The sequence below is a fragment of the Eptatretus burgeri genome, chromosome 8 (assembly GCF_056783735.1).
Source record: "Eptatretus burgeri isolate ZD-2024b chromosome 8, Ebu_testis_v1, whole genome shotgun sequence".
Taxonomy (NCBI): Eukaryota; Metazoa; Chordata; class Myxini; order Myxiniformes; family Myxinidae; genus Eptatretus; species Eptatretus burgeri.
The window spans coordinates 58,435,427-58,458,145 of NC_140968.1; the positions used below are offsets into that span (position 1 = coordinate 58,435,427).

At 43.7% G+C, this 22,719-nt stretch overlaps 1 protein-coding gene across 1 annotated transcript in view; it reads left to right on the top strand.

The window, feature by feature from the left end:
• The window catches only part of LOC147021817 (receptor tyrosine-protein kinase erbB-4-like), a 504,112-nt gene that overhangs the window by 267,678 nt on the left and 213,715 nt on the right, over window positions 1–22,719 (top strand). Inside the window, exons 13-14 of the mRNA XM_085892208.1 lie at window positions 3,089–3,221; window positions 20,283–20,373. Of these exons, the coding sequence (XP_085748334.1) occupies window positions 3,089–3,221; window positions 20,283–20,373 (224 nt within the window). The remainder of the gene's footprint in view (window positions 1–3,088; window positions 3,222–20,282; window positions 20,374–22,719) is intronic.

Sequence of the window (22,719 nt, forward strand, 5' to 3'; positions counted from 1 at the left end):
TAGGGAGGATGTCGGAGAGATCAAGCTGCAGTGCATCGTTTGGGAATGTCAGGATTCCTTGATTTCGCAGATGATGCAATCATCTTTGCGGAGACTCTACATCTCCTTTTGGGGGCCCTCGAGGTGCTGGTTGAAGAGTCAGAGCTGCTGGGATTACGGGCTTCGGCGTCAAAACTAAGATGCAGGCTTTCAATGACATCTTGGATGCTGCTATCCTGTCTGGACCTGTTTGTGGTGAGGATGTTGATGCCACGGAGAGATTCACTTACCTTGGCAGTGATATTCATGTCTCTGCTGGCTATGAGCCAGAGGTTAACATATGTCTGGGTCAGGCTATTGGAAGTGATGGATTCACTGGATCATGATGTGTGGCGCTGTCCGTACCTGTGCGCAAGGACGAAAGTTTTAGTCTTGAGGTCCTTGATGCTTCCCATCTTGCTATATGGATGTGAGACTTGGACTCTGACCAGGGACCTGAGATGGACACTTAATTCCCTTGGTACCAGGTCTCTTTGGAGAATCCTTGGCGATCGCTGGTCGAACTTTGTGTCCATTGAGCGGTTGCTAAGAGAGACTCAAATGAGATTTGTTACCTGCATAGTCCATGCACATCAGCTGTGGCTGTATGGACATGAGGCTCGTTTTCCTGACGCTGATCCTGCTCACCAGATTCTCTCAGTGAGGGAGCCTCGTGAGTGGAGTAGGCCAACGGGCCGACCATATCCCTCGTGGTTGCAACAGGTTGATCAGCATCTCAAGGGGATAGGGATGGGCCAGGCATCTTCCTGGGGGATGGCCAGACGGTGTCTCCTGGAGTATCAGCGGAAAGTGAACGCAGCAACGTGCTGCTCTGGCACATGCTCTCATCCCTGATCTGATCTGATAAAGTATGGCACCTCAACTTGATCTCCAAACTCCCTGCTTTTGGCATCCAAGGTCACCTCCTCTCATGCATCACTGACTTCCTCCATTCCCATATTCAGCATGGAGCTCTTAATGGGATACTCTCCTCTCCTCTCTCCCTGTTGAGGGTGTCATGCCCCAAGGCAGTGTATTGGGCCCAATTTAATTCCTTATCTTCATCAATGCACTTTCTGATTCCCTGATTCTGATTCTGATGTTTCTCCTTCTGCCATATAATTTCTCATCCTTCCAGCAGGCAGCAGCCCCTTCCCTCTCTGCAGACCTTGATAGAATCAGGAGCTGTTCCAACATTTGGAATATATCTTTCAACCCCGTCAAATTCCACACACACACACCATGTTTCTCTGAAAGGACCATCTGGCAAACCCTCCCATCTACATCCTAAACAAACCACTTGAAGAAGTTACATCACTCAAAGTTTTGAGTCTCACCATCAGCCATGATCTTTCTTTGGCAGAAAATATTTCCAAGGTGGCCTCCAAAGCCAGCCACCAACTGGACTTCCTTCATCATGCAAGATCTTTCCTTGGCCAATCTGAGCTTTTGTCAACCTAAAAGTCCTTCATTTGCAGCTTGATGGACTACTGTTCTCCCCTTTGTGCTGGTGCCACTGCCTCACACTTTGCCCTTCTTGATGAATTGGAAAATATGGCCTTCAAGAACTTTAGGATCTCTCGTGATGAAACTAAGTGTCTTGTTCTGTTACTTTCACATCACAGACAGATTGATGGCATTCCTATATTCTACCGGCTCCTTTTTGGTTTTAGATTCTCTGTCCTCTCTTGGCTCTGTCCCTTGCAGCTTTCTGCAGGATGCACACGGTCTGCCAGTAACCTTCATCTTATTAAACTCCAAAAATCCTTGCTCACTGCACACCTCTACTCATTTGTTCCTCTTTTCTCTCGCCTGTGGAACCAACGTACCCAGTCTGTTCAGTCTCATTCTTCCCTCGAGGGCTTCAATATAGCCGTGTTCTCCACAACCTCAGGACATCCCCCTCTGTACTCCTGATCTCTTTCACCACAAATGACCCCAATTCCCAAACACTTTCTTTTTTCCAGGTTATTGGAAAAAAAAATTTCACCCTCTCCCTCACCTCTTCTCATTTGTTAGCTGTCGGTTGGTTTTCTCCTTTTTTGTTTCATCCCTGCTTTCCGCTTCCTCTTCTTGCTGTGTTTTGTTTAGCTTGTGTGCAGCTTGTTCATCCTCATGTCCTTCTACCCCTCCCTTTGATCTCACTCTCACTTCTGTTCTTGTTTTTCCCCTTCCATTTTGTTCCCTTTCATTCTGCTCCAGATCTTCAATGAGCCTCAATATTGTATACAAAAAAACGAATCCAATCAATTAGTTAACTTCTCATTTCTGACATAATTTTTTTTTACATAACATTTGTGAAGCTTTTACATGCTTATTTGCTACGCCAAGTCGCAATGACAGGTGGTTGCATCCTCATCGATAATGTCATACCCGTCAATAGTGCGATCAAGTTTCATTAACTGCAATTGGTTTGATTATATGCAACAACCTCACCTTCCTTCCCCCTCTCCTTTTCCATCTGTACATTCTAAATCGACAACACCAGATCAGACATTGTTATTTTTATTTTAATCTTGTGTTTGCCATGTCAGCTCAACGAAATCAATGTCGTTTCTTTGCTTTTATTCCACTCATTGTAAATACAGCTCATATGGAGGTTGAAAATGTCATTTTTATGAAGTGCAGCTGTTGTCGAATGTTAATTCATTTCAACTTTACATGTTTGCAGCAAAGATGAAAGACATTTCTGGTTTAGTCAATGAAAACTTCACCATCATAGTGGTACCTTATAACTTATGCTTTATAGATTCAAATATAATAATAAAAAAAAAATCCTTCTTGATTTAAATTTTCAAGTTTATATCATTTGTATCAATAATTACTTCCGATAAGTTTCAACGAAATCCAAGACGCGAGCTTTTTCAAGCCTCACTGACAATTCTCCTTAATAGTTAAAACCATGACAATTTAATTATATTATAACAAAACAGATCCTTTGAAAGGGAATCCTTTTGATCAATAACCTTCTTAGAACAGTATACAGTACTGTACGTTAAATTGACGTTGAATTTTGATGCTTTAATTTTCTCGGTTCAAAATCATATTCCTCGTGTCCCCTTTGTTTCAGCTGCAGAAGGTATGGTTTGTGATCCCATGTGCTCTTCAAATGGGTGCTGGGGACCCGGACCGAAGCAATGTGTCACCTGTCGCCACCTCCGAAGAGGCCGCAGCTGTGTGGAATCGTGTTTCATCACAGAGGGGTAGGCTAGACACAGGAAATAGGATCACATTCCACAATTGCCCCATTGAGCCAACCCTTCCACTCTCATTATTTTTTAATGAATCGGTGAGTTAGATAAGAAATTGAAAGTTTTTTAGGTAATGGCACGTGTGTGCACTTGATGTTGTTTTTGTGTGTCTGTGGCACGAACACGGCTGGTTTCGTGTCCGGGTTGGGCATGATGAGGTGTTGGTTGTGCGAGTGTTGCGGTTCTTGTTGGGTGTTGTGCACATGTGAATGTGGTGTCTGGGATTGGGTGTTGTTTGTTGCTCACCTTATCCTGCCGTTTGCACCATCCAGTCTTTCCAATTTGCATCAGAGGTGTGCATTGTGTGGGTATGTCCACCGTCTCCCCAGTTAGAACACCCTCCCGGCTCTTCAAGTGCCATGCTTCCAAAATCAACCTGTGTCGTTTGTTAGATGTAGTGTCGATGACACTGGTCCCATCGAAGTCTAATTTGTGGCCAGATTGCAGCAACGATGTGCTATGGCTGACTGGATCACCTTTCTAAGCCGAATTGCTCTGTCATGTTCATCTAGCCGTTGTTTTAAATATCTTCCAGTTTCACCAATGTAGAATTGGTCACAGTCTTTGCATGACGAATGGTAAACAAATCCTGATTTATCACTAGTTGGTATTGGGTCCTTTAGTTTTGATATGACATTACGGAAAGTGCGTAGAGGCTTGTCGGCTATGCCAATCCATGAGCCACAAACTATCCTACCAATCATTTCAGAAAGACGCAGGCAGTATGGCAGTACACAGTGCCCATGTGTGTTTGGCTCCTGTTCTGTCCGTTTTGGTTCTTTCAAGGTGGGGAGTATCCCCTTGTTGTACCCATTTTTGAGCAGAACTCCTCAAACGAATCTCATTTTTAAAATTTTCTCGACTTTGGATGATGACACCATCCATGCCCAAGCTGCTACGGTCTATGCTACACTGCGTTTGTGGTAGATTGGGTTCAATCCATCCATCCATTGTGACCATACTCTGTGCAGAGCATTGATGCTGCCTAAACAGTCTCCTTGGCGATTGGGCACAATCCTGGTCGGGTTGCCACTCCGACACAGTACACCAGCATGCTGGCACTCATTTTGCCGACCTCGGAAGGATGACAAGCAGAGTCAACCCCACCCAGTATTAATTCAACAGCCGAGTGGGATTTGAACTCAGGATCCATGGATCCCAAGCCCACCACCCTAACCATTAAGCCAACACCAGGCATGAGATTGGGTTGCAGGAGTTAAAATCCAGTAACCTGCTGGTCTGGGTTGGTTTCCTGTAAACCAATGTCTTTAGGGAGCTGTCAGGCTGACGTTGAACCTCCACATCCAAAAAGGCCTGTTTTTTCTCTTTTGTCAATTTCGATTGAAAAGTTTATGCTGGGGAATACCCGACCAAGTTGTCCCAGCTGGTGGTCTACCATGTTTGTATACAGAATATCGAAGGTGTCATCTACATATCTGTTCCAGTACCACGGGAGCCAATTCTCATCAGACCCAAATACCCTTTGTTCAAGTTCCTCCATCACCAAATTAGCTACAACAGCAGAGACAGGTGAACCCATAGCTGTGCCAAGTATTTGGCGGTGGTGTGCACCATCATAGATGAGGCTTGCAATGTCTTCAGGTGTTAGTTTGCTGTTTTGACAAGCCATTTTCCAATCGTTTGAATGTTTCAACTTGTCAAGTGTGACGCTCACCACAAGATCAACTGGGATGTTGGTGAAAAGGGAAACCATATTGAAAGATACCATAGTCTCATCATCTTGGATTCTAACCTCTCTTATCCTTTGCACAAATTCACGACTATTCTTAACCATTTTATCAGTCTTTCCTACAAGTCTGCCAATGATACGTGCTGGAATGCCCGGCCATCGGTAAGATGGTGCATTGACGAAGGACACGATGAGTTTCAGATGGACATTGTCTTTGTGGATCTTGGGAAGACCATCCAGTCTGGGTGCTGAACCATTGCTGCAGTAAAGACAATTGTAGTCTTGGTTGCCCATCCTGCCTGCTCGTTTTAGCATGGAAATATTAACGAGCAGGTTGGGCAACCAGGACTACTTTCGTCTCTGCTAAAACTAATGTGGCTACTCCCCACCTTGATAGTCCATTGTATGATAGTTTGGTAGTACAGATGTCACACTCAGAATAGGTGAGTGTTATGCATGGCATACATTTTTGGAGTTTTCGTGAAGTGGAATTTTTAAGGGTAGATCTTGTGTTGCATTTTGATTCTAAAAGTGATCTTGTGTTTGGAAAAGGTTGGAGACCACTGATATATGTATGCTTTCTGGCTTTCCTCAGGATGGACAGACACTTCTGCTGAGCTTTAAGGAATGAGAAAAAGTTATCCTCAATCGGGTTAGCTTTCCATATTGAGAAATAAATATACTCGACTGCAACTGCTGCCCCAAAAGATTCAGTGTACCAAAGTCTGGAGGAGGAATATGAAAATAGCAGATCACATCAGTTAAACTGGTGCAAGAGAGAAAGTAAACTTTTGTGAAAGTATTCCTCGACTGAATCCCTTTCAGGTGATGTGGAGATTGTGGTCTAATCCCTTTGTGAGAGAGCACATTGACGTCCCTGCCAGTTGGCCTGTGTGAACAGCCATATTTTGTGTCATTTGTTGCCCATCCATGTCATCAATGATCTCTCCGACTCTGGAAAATCCTCTTTATCTCTTTGCTGATGACTCCACCCTTTGCCGCACCGCTTGTAATCCCTCAGACCGGCAAGCAGCAGCTTCTTCGCTCACTGCAGATCTGGATAAAATCACAAACTGGTCCAACACGTGGAACATGTCTTTCAATCCGGACAAATCTCACACTTGCACTAAGTCTCTCCAAAAGGACCGTTTGAACCCCCCCCCCCCAACCCCCATCCACTTACTCAACAATCCTCTGGAAGAAGTGCTTTCCTTCAAGCTTCTGGGTCTCACTATCTGTCATGATCTTTCCTGGGAAAGCCACATTTCCAACCTCACCTCCAAAGCCAGTTGCCGACTGGGAATCCTCCGTCGTGCAAAGTCCTTCCACAGCCCACCTGAGGTCCTGACCACATACAAAGCTTTTGTCCGCAACCTGATGGAGTACTGTTCTCCCCTCTGGTCTGGTGCTCCTGCCTCCCACCTTTCTCGGCTTCACGCTGTGGGAACCAAGGCATTTCGGATCATTGGCATCTCCCGTGATGAGGCTGAGTCTTTGGGCCTCTCACTCTCTCACTGCAAGCACGTCTGGTCTTTCTGTCTTCTACCGTCTCCTCTCTGGTCTAGCCCCCCCTGCTGTGTCTGTGATTTGTCCCCACCATATTTCTGCAGGGCGCTCAAGGTCCGCCAACATCCCTTTTCTGGTAAAACTACCAAAAACACGAATCACTACTCACCTTCACTCTTTCATTCCTCTTTTTTCCCATCTTTGGAATAAACTCCCTCACTGTAGAATTCCATTCTTCCCTACAGGCCTTCAAAACAGCTGTTCACCACCACCTCTAATCATCCCCCATCCAAATCCTCAATCTTTTCTACTCCCATCTATCCACCCCAAACCCACCTCCTTCTAATTCCCTGCTTTCCTTCCTGAAAGTCCCTGTAATGTCCATCTTGTATACCCCGTGTTCCCTGTCCCAACCCTCTCCCTTCCACAGTTCTCCTAATGTCTGTTCCCCACTGTTTTGTCCTTCCCACTCCCGCCCCTCTTGTCTCATGCCCCCTTGCTGTGCATTATGTGTTATCTCTCATATGAGCCTCAATGTTGTTGTTCGTCTTTCGGCTGCTCCCATTAGTGGTCGCCACAGCGGATCATCCGTTATGATCCGCATACTGATTTGGCATAGGCTTTACGCCGGATGCCCTTCCTGACGCAACCCTTGTCGCCTCTTGCGACACAGGGATAAGGATTGGGTTTTGCCATGATTCTGGGCTGCCCTACGCCCTCTCATAGCGTGGCCCAGTGCAGAGCACCCGTCCTTAAGCGATCCTCCAACCTAAGCCTCCAAATAGCCGGATTACAGGCGCACGCCACTGCGCCCGGTCGAGCCTCAATAAGGAATACAAAAGAAAAAAAAATTGAGATTGCTCCTTTCAAACAGCCAGCAGGATGTCAGCCTTCATACGAAAGTGATCAGACGAGCCAATAGGGACAGAAGGGGAAGAAGAGAGATTGGATGGAAAGTTAATCATTACTAGGTCCAAGATGCTGGATAGTCGTCGAAGTAGTATAAATCCAGATTGGATACCAGTAGTAGAAATCCAGGTTGGGAAGTTGACAGATTGGGTTAAGCCCATAGAGACACAAAAGGCCTTTGCTACAATGACATGTGTCAACTCTCAGCTAGCTGGCATGTTGACAGTTGAAATTGCCACAGATGATGAATGTAGAATTTGTATCGGTGATTACTAGTTTATCTATGTTCGAGGAAATAGAAGTTGATCGAGAGTCATCATCGTTGTGTGGACAGTATACCACACAGACACATAGTCTGCTTCACTACACTGCGTACAAACGTTTTGAATGCTGTATGTGAGAGATTGTCCTCACAATTATGTAAAGTTAGTGTCTTGCTTTAAAGAAATATCTTGAAAATGTAGCTGGCCAAGAACATGAGGTCTTGCTTGATGTTGAGGTCCAAGGGACTTTATTTCACCAACTTCAGGAAAATATACAAAGACTAAAGAATTGGCAACGTGGTTATTTTTCGAAGTGACAGTGTAATGATCTGGAACTCACGTCAGTTCGATATCACGGTATAGATGTCAAAACAACTTCTGGTCTTCTTTATACCATCTGAAAGAAATTCAACTCATGCTTATCAGTCACTGTGGGTGAGAGATTGTTCAGCATATAATATAATCATTGAATATTGAATGCAAGGGATTTTCTAGTGAGGTAGAGAGGTTATATGTATGTAGAGGAATGATGTCAAAATGATGCTCTGCATGATAGCAGCCGACACGGAGAGAACGAAGAGGAAAATGCCATTAAAAGGGACATACCATTTGCGCCTTCTCGCAGATGTTCCACATCGACTCGGTAATGAATGTAACATATGACATTGACACAATCATGATGGCATTGCTTCAATGAGGTTCAACTGTGAACTGTTCAGGTGCAGCTTCACAGTTGGCACATTTCCCACCAATATGCACGACACATGTTCAGTGGGTCATTGGAGGAAAGCCATCAGCATTGTTTGTAAATGTAGGCGAATCATATGACAATGGAAAACAATGATTATGAATGCAGCCGATAGACCAAAATAGTTTTTAAGGACATTATTATGACTACGAGATTGCATGATGGGATGAACATTAAAAAGGATATTGGTAATTAGTGCAGGATAAATTTCTAATTTAGATTCACAAGCTGGTCTATTATTCTTTTTCAGCATTCCAGTCCACATTTAATTTCAGTACATGGATGTAACAAACACAGAAGACTTCTTGGCGTGGTGTTCAAGTCTCCAGCTCTGAGCTGTCAAGCAGTTTCAGGCAACGCTTAAAGAGCCAAGGCATGGTGATGGGATCACAGAACTATGCAGAATATAATGAGGAATTCTAAGATAATGGCAATACTGTGCATGACAAATGACAGTTTGGCAAGAGGAAATAAGGTAACAGGGGTTGGGAGAATAATGACCACATCTGATTTTACTAGTTTCTTATTCTGATGGACTCAGTTTTATACATCCACTTCATTAACCATTTGATGATTATAAACAAATCGAAGTTGGTACAAAAGTAAAGAAATATATTCCTATTGTGTTTATGAGCTTGCAGTTCGTGCAAGAGCTATTATTAATTACTACCGTACAAAACAAAGACATTTTGTGAGGGATCAGATTGAGACACATGTTTAAACAAATAGTGATCATTATAATTATATGTACACACACACACACACATTTATCAATCGTACCTCCTGGGTGTAATGGTGGATTATGTCTCACACGGTAAAACCGTTCATTGAAGATCGGGGGTGTGCTCATCATGCTCCGCACATTTTGATAAAAATAACAAAGTCTGGAGGAGGAATAGGATATGTACGACACATGCTCAGTAGGTACCTCCTGGGTATATGCTAGATAGCAGCCCCTGCCGAAACACTCCGCTCTAACTGCAGTATACCGAGGGACTGTGCTTTGAAATCTGGGTCGTTGTTTGAGATGGTCAGTCTCATACAGTCCATCAGATTGGCATCTGTGAGACTAGTGCGATACTTGGACTGGATGATTTACATCTAGGAAAAAGCCATCTCACAGAGGGATGTGGAACCAAAGTAGGCCTTCACCTTGAGTGCATAAAATGTCAGAAGAGGGTACTTCTGTCTGTTTACAAGTCACCAAAAGTCTTTGTCCCTTGACCTCGTTTTCAGCTCTAAGTCATTTTGCATTTTGATTATCTCCAAGTCAAGTCAACTGCTTTGTTCAACCACCTGATGAAAGTTTGCTGTCAGTTCTCCAATGTCCACTTGAAGAAAAGGATTTGAGACAAACATAATGATTTGTTCCATCTTGTCTACCTCCTGAAATCATCTGTTGAATTACTTTTCCAATCTGTTCGGGTGGTCACAGAATTTTTGGGGATGGAACCCTCTCTTTGATGTTTTGTACGATTTCCTCCAGCTTTGGGAAGTTTTCTGTCTCGTTGTTCTTTAACTGAGAGGACCACAGGCACAGTTTCATCTTGAACGCATTGGTGATCATGTGTGACAAGTCTGGGTCCCTACCCTGCAGTTCACGATTCAGCTCGTTCAATTTTGCCGTTATGTCTGTAAAGAAACCTCAAGTCGAGCAACCGCACATTATCTGACAGCTCGCTGTACACCTCATTTCTTGATTTCAGAAAGGTGACAATATCAGGAATCAGATTTTTAAAAATCTCTGGAGGACTTTTTCTCGACTAAACCACCTTACATTTGTCTGAAGGATGAGCTCACCATCAAGCTATTCAAGTAACGATTGCAGAGCTCTGCCACAAATTGAGTTGACGATCTCGACAACTTGTGTCATTACATGAGAAAAGACAATAATCTTGCTTGCGAGCACTTGTTGGTGGATAGCATTGTGGTAATTGACAAAGGAATAGAGGGGGAATTCAGGATAATTTCTGCAAAGTACAACAAAGCCTGCATTGACACCCAGATTACCAGTCATGCACCATCAGTTGTGATTGAAATCAACTTCTTCATCAGAGTATTTTTTCTCAGAAACATACCTTTTGAATTTGTTGTCGACATCCTCACCTCCAATCCTCTTTTTGAGTGGGAAAAGAGTGAGAAAGTCCTTCTTTGTTGTTGAGTCTTTGACTGCCATGCAAACGAAAACAATCAGCTGGGCCATATCTGTCGTGTCTATTGATTCATGAAACTGCTGTGAGAAACATTCAGCTGAGGTCAGATATGGGAGCATGCGCTGGAGCAGCGCGTCACTGCGACCACTTTACGCCGGTACTCCAGGGGGCTTCCGTCTGGCCATCCCCCAGGCAGATGCCTGGCCCATCCCTGTCTCTTTGAGATGTCGATCAACCTGCTGCAACCACGATGTACGTGGTCAGCCCGTTGGCCTCCTCTACTCATGAGGCTCCCTCGCTGAGAGAATCTGGTAAGTGGGATCAACGTCAGGAAAACAAACCACATGTCCATACAGCTGCAGCAGACGCTCATGGATTACGGAGGTTGGGAACAAATCCCATCTGAGTCTCTCTCAGAAACAGCTCGTTGGACACAAAGTCTGACCAGCAATAGCTATGGATTCTCCGAAGAGACCTGGAAATGAAGGAGTTAAGTCTCTGTCTCAGATCCCTGGTCAGAATCGAAATCTCACAAGCAGAGAGCAAGACTGGAAGCAACAAGGATGTGAAGACTTGGACTTTAGTCCTGCTGCTAAGGTACCGACAGCGCCACACCTCATGATTCAGTGAATCCTTGACTCCCCAGGCCTGACCCAGGGCATCTATTGACCGCTGGCTCAACATGCAGAGACATAAAAAATCACTGCCAAGGTAAGTGAATCTCACTGTAACCTCAACATCCTAACCACAAACATGTATAGACAAGATAGCAGCAACCAATATGTCATTGAAAGGCTTGATCTTAGTTTTGACCGATGAAACCCAGAATCGCAGCAGCTCCAACTCCTCACTCAGTGCCTTGAGGGCCGCCATAAGAATATCTAACTTCTCCACAAAGATGACTGAATCATCTGCGAAATGAAGGTCAGAGATGTTGACATTCCAATTCACCACAAATTGATATCTCTGACATCCTCCACAGAATCCAGTTCACACAAGCTCTGAAAAGTGTGGAGGGCAGTACACACCTCTGACTAACTCCAGTAACAACTGGAAATAAGTCAGAGAAAGAACCACCACACCTCAAAGCACTCCCAGTTCAGAAATCAGATTGATCAGTTTTGGTGGCACCACACGAAGACCAAAAATCCTCCAGAGGGCATGCTGATTCACTGAATGGAACACATTATGGATATCAATATAGGATGTAAGCAACCCTTGCCGAAACATTCCTCTGCATTCGGTAAGCATCCGAAGAGTAAGGATACTGTCAATCATTGACCTCTTTAGTGTAAATCCCAACTACTCTGGGCACTGGTGCTCAAGCAGACGTTGGCGAACCTTATCAATAGTTATCCGAGCAAAGATCTTTCCCGGCACTGAGAGCAGCATCACCCCTCCATAGCTGTTGCAATCCTGGCGATAACCCTTCCCTTTCCAGAGAGGGATAACAAGGCCCCTCTTCCAATCAGTTGGGTTGAGGCCTGTGTTTTAGACAGAGTACAGAAATTCATGCAACGACATGATTACAGCATTTCCACCAGCCTTGAGAAGTTCAGCATGGATGCCACAGATCCCAGGAGCTTTACCCCATTTCAACCGGTTTGCCACAGCCTGTGTTTCCGCAAATGAAAGTGGATCACAATCCATGGGAGGGTCAGCAATGGGGATAGTTACACCCCTGATGTCCAACTCAACATCTGATGAGTCAGCCGAGTACAGCTGCTCAAAGTAACTGAGCCAACGGGCCTTCACTTCGGACTCCACTGGAAAGAGCCCACCACCCTCCACTCTAACTGCAGTACACCGAGGGACAGGTTTTGAGGAGTGCAATGCACAAATTACCCTGGAAGCTCCTGACCACAGGTGATGCTCTACCCCCTCACAGACTCCTTGCTCATAGGCCTCCTTGTCCACCCTCAGCTCACATACAGTTTTACGCCTCAGCTCCCTGAACAGCTTAGCTTTGCCAGTAAGCCTGGCCCTGTGACGATGGTCAATGGTATCCAGTGTCCTTTCAGAGAAAAAAATTCTTCTTTGCCCCATCGTAAGTTCCAAAACATCTACTGGCAACATAAAGGAGGGTGACTCTTGAAGGCACTCCACAAATCTTCAGGATTCCTCAAAGCACCAAGACCTCCAAAATCCACTCTCAGCCTGTTCACAAACTCTTCAGCTAGCCTCTCATCCTTGAGCTTGCCAACATCCAGCCGAGGATGGGATGGTACCATTCTCCTGGATTTAAGCTGAAACTTCATAGTTTCGACAACAAGACTTTGGTCACCATTGAGGAACTGAGCACTCCGGTAACGTCTGCAGTTATGAATCATCCTCCAGGACCCACCAATGAGCACATGGTCATTCTCCTTTGCCATACCACCAGCATTGGAATACCAAGTCCAGCGGTGAGCCTGTGGGTGCTGAAACCAGGAACCAGCCACCCTAAGTCCACGATTTCTTGCAAAGTCAAGGAACTTAGTGATATTCTCGTTCACAGTTCCAGACCCATGAAGACCAACACATGTCTCATAACCATCCCTATGAGTGTTAGTTAATGCATTGGAATCCCCCAAGCCTAACCGAGTATCTCGCCTGGGGCATCTATTGACCACAGACTCGAGTGCGGCATATAATGGCTCCTTCACAGTGAGATCACTCACCTCAGTCGGAGCATATTCAGAGACTATGTAATTGACATCAAAGGAGTGACAAATCGTAAGTCTCATAATACGCTCGTTGACCAGTGTTACCTCAATTTTCATTGGAGTCAGCTTATTGGGCATAACCACAGCAACTCCTTGGGTATTATAACTACCAGACCAGTGGTAAGTGTAACGACCTGCCCTTATCTCACCACTGTCCCATCTCCGAACCTCAGAGAGTGCTGCAATACCGATGTTCAAACGCTGGAGCTCAGATTATCGCAAAGACAGGCGATCATCCTCTCTTTGGGAAAGGTCATTACAGGCACCCCTCAAAGGGACCACCTCCAGTTAACCCGAGGAGATTGCCATCTCGTTTGGTGGATGGCACCTCAGCACTACCCTGACACACATCACCGCAATCCGACAAAGGAAGATTACTGTGTGCTTTTCGTGTTATCAAAGAATGGCGGTCCCGAAGGCTTTGCCCCAATCCCGTCATCTGGTGAATTGCCCTGCGAATGGCAGCTGCACAGGAGGTACTCCAACGTTGTGTGTTTTCAGTTTGTTTTCTTTGTGTTTATTTTTGTGTTTTGTGGAATGAAGCGTTTCACGGTGGCCAGAGTGCAAACTCTGCCATCAACCTCCTAGAAAGAGGTACCCAAACGCAGGTGGATGTTCGCAGACACAGTTGGGCACCAAATATGGATGGCCCTTGGTTCACAAGAAGCTCCTCTACAAGGCTCAAGAAGCTTCTCAAGGTTTTTGTTTTTAATCTTGCTGGGTGTCCATGTCCATACAACATCCTCACCAGGAAGCCGGATGGGGGAGACGGTACAGTCGCCAACAACCCGACCATGAAACAGGTTATTCAGGTTTACATGGTACCTGTAGCAAGTCACAGATCTAATCTGGCCTGACCTTACAATCAAAACATTCCCAGTCTGATAAGACTTGGATTGTTTGCTGAGACACGTACTCGGACAACAATTCTACTCTTCTGGCTACTGTTGAAGTGCCAAGATGCTCTTGATGGCTGTCGTAATTTCATCTTCATTTTTTTTCAGACTTTGAACAAGGCATCGGCAGCAGACATCTTGCCTCCTTGATAACTTCGCCATCGGTGAATGGTTTCTTATGTTTCGCCAGTGGATGTCTCATGTGAAAATATACCTCCGTGCTAGCCTTGCCTTCAGCCGCAGTTTTTGAAACAGAGTGACTATTGAGTTTTCAAAATTCCCGTTAACTTCCCAAATTTCTTCGTCTGAATCGTGCTGTTTAAAGGAGAATTTTCTCGAAATTTTGCATGCAATGTCTTGTGATGCCGTTCCAAATTACCTTTTACTCAAGGCGACACTGGTGACAAATGAGACACAGATACTTTTGTCTTTGATATTCATAAAAGGGAAATCACTTTCCCATTCCTGGTGGAAATTGTAGGTGTTTGCAGTCTTCCTGGATGGCCCTGGCTCCTTGCTCATCATTTTGGCTTTAGGAAATTAATCTTAGAATGAAGGAAAACTTAAAAGCCCAGCTTATTTCATGTTTCGGATGTTCGACAACATGCAATGAGCAACTGACACCTGTACTGTGGCCGCAGCAGTGCATTGACTGCATCATAGATAGATAATTGGTTTGTTTTACGAATGCAAAGAATTTCTGTATGGCCTGTGTGCCAACATTTAGCTCCTTTTAAAATTTTAAACTCTCCAGCAGTCTCTCCATAAAAACAATAGTATTGTCGTGGCTCTGGCGGCCAAGGTTAACCCCCTGATCCAAATTGTGGTGATGGGCGGTTAGCACCATCAGACCCAGACGGTCAAACTTCTCCCTTGGAGACCCAGAGCCGAAACTCTCAGAGATTTATGCGTGCATGGGAAAAGGGCACAATGGCGGAGGGACGGAGGTATGGGGGAGCACAGCACAGGGGGGTTTATACTCGAACCCCATGACAAATACACGGATACAGCCTCTTGAAATAAACACATTTTAATGAAACTAGACAAGTATTTAGAAAGGACAATAATAAATGTAATAATTATAAATGTTTTTGTTCTTCTTTCGCTGCTCCCGTTAGGGGTCGCCACAGCGGATCATCCGTTATGATCCGCATACTGATTTGGCACAGGTTTTACGCCGGATGCCCTTCCTGATGCAACCCTGGTCGCCTCTTACCACACAGGGATAAGGATTGGGTTTTGCCATTATTCCGGGTTGCCTTACACCCTCTCATAGCGCGGCCCAGCGCAGAGCCCCGTCCTCAAGCGATCCTCCAACCCAAGCCTCCGAGTAGCCGGATTACAAGTGCACGCCACAACGCCCGGTGTAATAATTATAAATATGTGAGGAAAATTAAAATCCACGTCGAGGCGCCTTGACACACAGACTTAAATACAGACAAAGGGAAGCAAAATAAATAGAAAACCCTTCCTTTATTCTTGGACTTATCTTGCCCAGAGAGAGATGGTCTTTGTGGAACATGGAACCGAGGCACTTACATTTGCACATGCAGACACGTGCTAAATGGCGCCATGTCACTTCTCTTGCAGTGGAACAAACGTACACCAGGCAATCTGCGGGCAGCACTCAACACCAAGGCTCAGAGAGACCGTGCAGCGGCTTTGTGTGTCGATCATCCTCACCGACCCGCTATTTGACATACACGAGGCTCCAATTCCATTCCTCATGACCCAACCAAGAGCCAAAGGCCAGCGTCTTGCTTCATCACGCGAGTCAATTCGCCTCAGCACGAATACGAGAATCGTGCCATCTTCTTCACGCGTCGAAGGAAAGCCATCTGTAAAGCACTGTTCTTAAAGGCCATCTCCTAACAACATTCTTTCTCGACCACGTGCGTCCTTCACTCTGCACTCGTGTCTTCCTCACACTGACCTCATGCGTGCACTCTCCCGATCTCTCGACTCTGCCTCGTTTGTGTGCTCTCTGTCCTTGTTGGTCTGATGCCTAGCATGGCCTCTTCTTCTTCATGGGTCTCCCATCACGCCGATTAATCCTCTGCCTCCGGGGCATGGCCCGTTCACACAAAACCCGGGAAGGCAGGGCTTCTGCTTGCTTGGCACGTTTGCTTGTTTGTTATCGTGGTTTTGGTTATAAAAACATAGGGAAAAGCCACCGAGGAGCAATTACATACTGGGGGAACTTTTTCTTATTCCTGAGCTAATTAACACCGCACCACCTCACGTGTGTGACACGTAACACTTAAGCTCACAGTTTCTCTACTTAATTACATTGAGATGTCTCCTACACGTCCACGGACCAAACAACTCCATTCAATTTCAATTCCCTATTAAATTCCTCCTTCTACCCCAATAACCGTAACAGTACAATGACCCCTTTTCGCTCATGTTCTCTTTGCACTCTCTTATCCAGGAAAGCATCCTGAGTGCGAAGTGAGGCATTTCATTCTTCACAATCCATCATTGCTTATGATATCATCTTTCCTGTTTTCAAACACTCTGATCTCTGTCCATCAGTTTGGATTTTGTCCTGGTCACTCAACTCTGGACACGGTTCTGCTCCTGTCTCAGCAATGGTCAGAGGCTTTCAATCTCAACAAGAGGTTAAGATCATCTCCTCAGACATATCTCAGGCATTCCACACAGTGTAGCATCCTGAATTGCTTGCCAAGCTATTTACCTGTGGCATATAATTCCACCTTCATTCCTAGATTTCTGACTTCCTTCACTCATGCAGTTAAGATGCTGTCATCAATGGAACACTCTCTTCCCCTCTGTCAGTGGAGGCTGAACAGCCCCAAGGCAGTATTTTTGGCCCAATCTTATTGCACATCTGTATAAATGAGCTATCTGATGCTCAAGACAACCCTCGCTTCCTTTTTTGCATATGACTTCACATTATGTCCCTATGCTCGGCTAAACATGTTCTTCAATCCTGGAAAATATGAGTCTCACCCCATCGCTCTGGAATGATCATCAAACGAACCCACCTCTCTATTTCCTTGCTAATCTCCTGGAAGAGATTCAGTCGCTTGAACTTCGAAGGCTCAATTCAGCCGTGACCATTTCTGAACTGACCACAGAGAAAAGCAGGTGTCCAAAGCCCGCCACAGTCTGGGCATCCTCTATCAATCCAAGTCTTTCCTTGGAAATTCAGAGCTAGCCACAATCTACAAGGCCTTTGTCCAGAGCTCAGTCTTTTTCTTATTTTGCTTGCACCACATCGCTGTGGGTAGCATAATGTACTTGGGGTACAGATGTGCCATTGACGCAGTGCCCCCTGTAGGTTCGAGCAGGAATTTGGAATTTGGCTGAGGCCTGGCGATAACTCACCTCTTCTTCACGAAGGATATCTTTGATCTTTAACATCCACCAGTTAATGCTAACAGACCGGATTCTCTATCTCAAAAAGAATACTTGATCTCCACTCTGTGTTGTCACCCCGGCATCTCCTGCCTCTCATGGATTTTGTGGAATCTAAAGTTTTCAAAGTTATTGGAATCTCCTTTAACTCGTACGTGCCCATAACAAAAAAATAATAATAATAAAAAAAAACTTCATAAATAAATATTCCAACCGCGAGCAACAAACAACAACCACACAGGCCGTTTCTTCGCTCTCGCGTGCCCGTACGTGCATGGCGCGGAAGTTCGCATATCACAGTTACGATGATTCGCAATTTAGGTTTTAATGGCCAATTATTCAATTAGCGCCAACGTATTTTACCTTTTTGCAATGTCATCGCAAGGAAAAACAAGAGAAGAGAGAGAGAAAAAAATTACTTCCTGGTTCAGAGCATACCAGCACTCTGATGTTACCGAAATTTATGCACCGTCTAATATGAAAACGATCATAACTTGCGGCATTGTGTTTATCTATAAATGCGCATAAGAAATCGAGAAATTATTATAATACACTAAGTCATCACTCTCCGGAAGCCCGTACGTTGCAACCCGTAATGAGGAATGCGGCTGAGTTTCCCTTCCCCATCGGCCACGCCCACGCAACAACGTGTCTTGTCATTGGTTTGGTAAATAAATGGCCATAACTTGGGAAGCACTTGTCCGATTAATATCAAACCTTGAAAAGGCACATCCTCAGGGCCCCTGCAATATACCTGGCAAGTTTCAATTAGATCGGACCAGCAGTTGTCGAGAAACAGCGGTCACACACACACACACACACACACACACACACACACACACACACACACACACACACACACACACACACACACACACACACACACACACACACACACACACATTGCTGGAATTATAGATAGATGAGGCCAAAGCACAGGGCCTGTTGCTCTCAAATCACAGGCAGATTGGTGGTCTCTGTTTTCTCCAATTTATTCTCTGATATTGTTCCCTCTGTTCATTGACTCCTCCAACTTAAGCCAGCCTATCTTCTCCATGCACGTGTTCTTCCAGTAACCTCTTACTCGTTAAACTTTCAAAATCCAGGCTGACTAGTCACCTCAACTTTTTTTTTCCCCTCGCTGCTCCCATCTACGTAACCACCTTCCAGAGGCTGTTCTGTCTTGAATCTCCCTGCAGGACTTCAAGCAAGCAGTGCTCTGCCTTCCCTTCATCCCCAATTTTGACCGAAGACCCTTTCCTGTTGGTACATCCCCTTTATGGTTTGTCCCACTTTCAGTTCTACATTCCTCTCCTATGAGCCTAACCCCAACAAAGAAAAAATAAAAATAACAAAATAAAGGACTTGCCAGTGGAAATATGTTGGAAGAAGCTTTGATAAAGCCATCATTTGTAAGTGAGGTCCGAGTATATTGACAGAAAGTCTTTTGAGGGTCTTCCTAATCTGTGTGCAGAACTCCTCGGTTTCCGGCCTTGTGAAGCCGAATGGGTACGTGAGGGGAGAGGGGAGGGGAGATGAGTATAATTTTGAACCACTATTGTATGTGAGTATCATGTTGACAGCTTGTAAGCAGCGATTTTGTTTGCCTCAATTTTCAAGCATCATTGTTTGTGACCGGAATATAATTAGACTTCGAGCCAAGAAGATGCAATACTGCGCTTTTGAGAGACAAGCTTTGCTTCCTTGGAATAGCCAATTAACCCTGCGATAAATGCACAAATCTAATTTTTACACACGTATGTTGTGAATATTTCTTCCAAAGTACGTTGAAAGGTTACGTAAAATATAACCATTCAACACTGCAGACTGTCCATCGTACATCTGTTGTTTCTCATCAGGAGAATGTGAGAGGCTGTAAAGCACAGCTCATTACTGTGAAGCAGTGTCCGGTGTCCTGGCGTCATTTGTTCAGTCCAGTCAGTTAATCCTATTGTTAAAAGTCTTGTCAGTGGAATGACTGGCGGAAAAGTAATTCTTTCAGCCTTTCTTTCGAGGAAACTGTGCTCAGCGAGGCATTTGTGCCTGCAGAAAGAAAAGACAGAATAATATAGTACGACCATATTTATGTTGAGGTTCTTCATATGTATTTTATTGTTTTGTTCCAAATACTTTTTTCCCCGTATGAGATGTGTTCTACGCAATTTGGTGGCTTTTTAATTCAAATACTGGAGGACACAATGGAAGGTGTTATTTTGCAAAATGGTGCTTTTGCAATAACGTGACAAAACAGCCCTAAATTATCTATGTTGTAGGAAATCTTTTTTGCGAGTTTGGTGAATTATGAACAACATTACATTAACGTTACTTTTAAACAATAAATAGCCCTTGCGGGTAGCAACCACAAACTCACAGAGCATTCCGAGGAAGCGTTATGTTCTGTTACACCTGAATCATTTCCCCCACCAGTATGAAAGGCCCTCAATTGGATGGTTAATCTGATCGTCGTATTGAGTCTGTATAACTGCAGCTCGAGAGACACAGCTTGTGTATTACAATAATACTGCAATAAAAATTAATCTAATATTTCCCAGATGTGAGTGCATGAAAAGACTTCTGCTATTCTCTAAATTATCTGCAATGCATAAAAACATGAGAACTTCAACAGCAACAAGAGCCACAAGGGTATAAAAGCAAAAATAGGTGCATCCATTCGTTCTTAACACAGGCAGCTCATGAAATGTTGAAAGAAAATGGATGCTAACCTCATACTCTTTCACCATTTAATTCCATTTATGTTGCAGGCCTTATCGGGAATATATAAATGGTTCTACTTGTGTACCATGCGATGTGGAGTGCCTACCGCTGAATGGCTCCAAGACCTGCTTTGGAAAGGTATGTGGGTTCTTTATCAATGAAAAATGAATTAAATGGCCATTTGTATTGGATGTTGAGGAAGAATGAAAAGCAAAGAGGAATATAAGGACAGGGGGAGGGAGATGCAAGTTCTGTGTACTATTGAATTGTCAGCTATGCGATTGATCCTGAGGCCAAAAAGCTTCGATTTCATTCTTTCTTCACGAGTTTCTTAAATGTGTCGATATGACCGCCATAGAGACTGGTATGATCTCTGTACTTAATTTCATCAATTTAAAAGTTCATATTCATTTATTTACTTATCCACAAGCATAATCTGTCAAATGCAAATAAGGAATACCTTCATCTTGTATCATCCTCTTCATTTGTCGATAGGTGAGTAGCCAATAGACTGATCAGAAGCATCATAAAATATGAGCAGCGACTAGCAGAAATTGCACATTATGCCTTAGTTATTTTATAACTTGGTTTACAGATCCGCCGGTGCTATATTTGCAGAAATGAAATATAAATATAAAACATTTTTAGCCTTTTATATTAATATATTTTCCGCCGAAGGTGCAAAAGTTTCAAAACCCGAAATGTAAACGTCGGCATTTATTTTCAAAATATAATTTCGCGCATGTGCACCAAAATGCCGAGTTCCCTTTAATCAAACTGTGCAGTAGTCTTCGGTCATGACATCTGAGCAGTGGACAGAGTGGTTCAGATTGACTGTGGTTTCTGGGGCGAAAGTGATTGTTAAGAAGTATGTCAGCGGTATAAATTTGAGTGACTGTATTGGTGATTTAATCACGCAACATCTTGACGCCGAATATTCTGGCCGAACGATTGCATCAATTCAGTGCAGCAGCAGGGATGATTCACAGGCAACTCTCGATCGTGCCATTTTGTTTCTGTCGAAAGTTGTACACCGCTGTTCATATTGAAAGATTTTGGAGCCATGTACGTCAATGTTTCCCGATGAGATGCTGATATTCAGCCTTCAACGGACCAGAAATCAGCCTTTGATGTGCTCATGGGGATGGGGAGACGGTACGATCAGATGCCCGCTGAAAAGTAAGAGCTGGTTATGGCTCTGATTGACCATTTTGACCGTGTTGACTCCGAGTAGACACCTTTTTTTTAATCATATCCAGCACTATGCACTGGTGTGCACGCACACATCTACGACTTGGACAGTAATTTTCTCAGCATTGTTTCCATTTGTTTGATGATCCAACAGGTTTCTATAAGAAAAACTTGCCAGACTATATTGTAAAAACCAGTTTTAATCCTTCTTTATTGTTTTTCACATCAGATGATAAAGTGAACATGGGCATCCTGCATTTGAATGGTCTTCCATCTTCAATGTTTTCTTAGATCCTCCTGGTCCAGGATTTATATTTATTTTCCCCCCACCTACCCTTGTCTTTTCCATGGAACATCTGAAAAAAAATCATAAAAATATATAATTTCTAAAAATTGAAATTGTATTTATATTTATATTTCGACCTACCGATCCTACATTTATCTGAAGAACTGTGTAAGCCAAGTTATAAAATAACTAAGGCCTTATGTAAAATGTGCCTTCAAGTCCTCAACTCCTCCTAAGCCCTAAGCTCCTCCTCCCCCTTACTTACCATTGTTAGCAACATTCCTGTTCTGTTCATTAAGAACAATTAAAAGTCTTAAAAAAAAACACATTTCATTCACAATTGCACGAGATTCCATCATCTCACAATTCTTCAGTAAAAAAATATCAGTTGAAAAAGCTAAATAATAATAAATAAAACAACATAAAGTCATTCGTAATGGAAAAAAAAATCAGATTTACTCCTCAGATGAGTAACTTTGTCATTAAATGGGTTTTCTGGTCACTGGTCGATTAGTTTCAGAGAAAATTATTGGATAGACAGTGAAACAAACAAACAAGAAAGATTTCAATGCATAGCATGATCCTTGCAAAATTCATAAAACAAATTTGACCTTAAAAAATATTTGGTGGTTGAATTCAGTGACAAAATACACAAATTTTCTTCAAATTTCAAGTGAAATGGATGAAAATTTACAATTTTAGAATTGTCTAAATCTACTTTTTGGCTTACGTTGACCTCTTGGCCTATACTGATCTCAAAAATACTTGTTCATTGAATTTTGTGACATGATATGCAAATCCTGTTTAAATTTCTAGTCAATCGGATGAAAATTGAGGATTTTAGAAATTTGACAAATTTGTTGACCTTTGGCCTATGTTGACATTTTGACCTTTCGACCTCAAAAACAATAGTCTTCTTGCTGATGAGGAACTCTGCCATGTGTTGAGGTTTCGTGAAAATGGGTTTAAAATTGTGACCTTTAGGCGATAAACATAAACATAGGGGA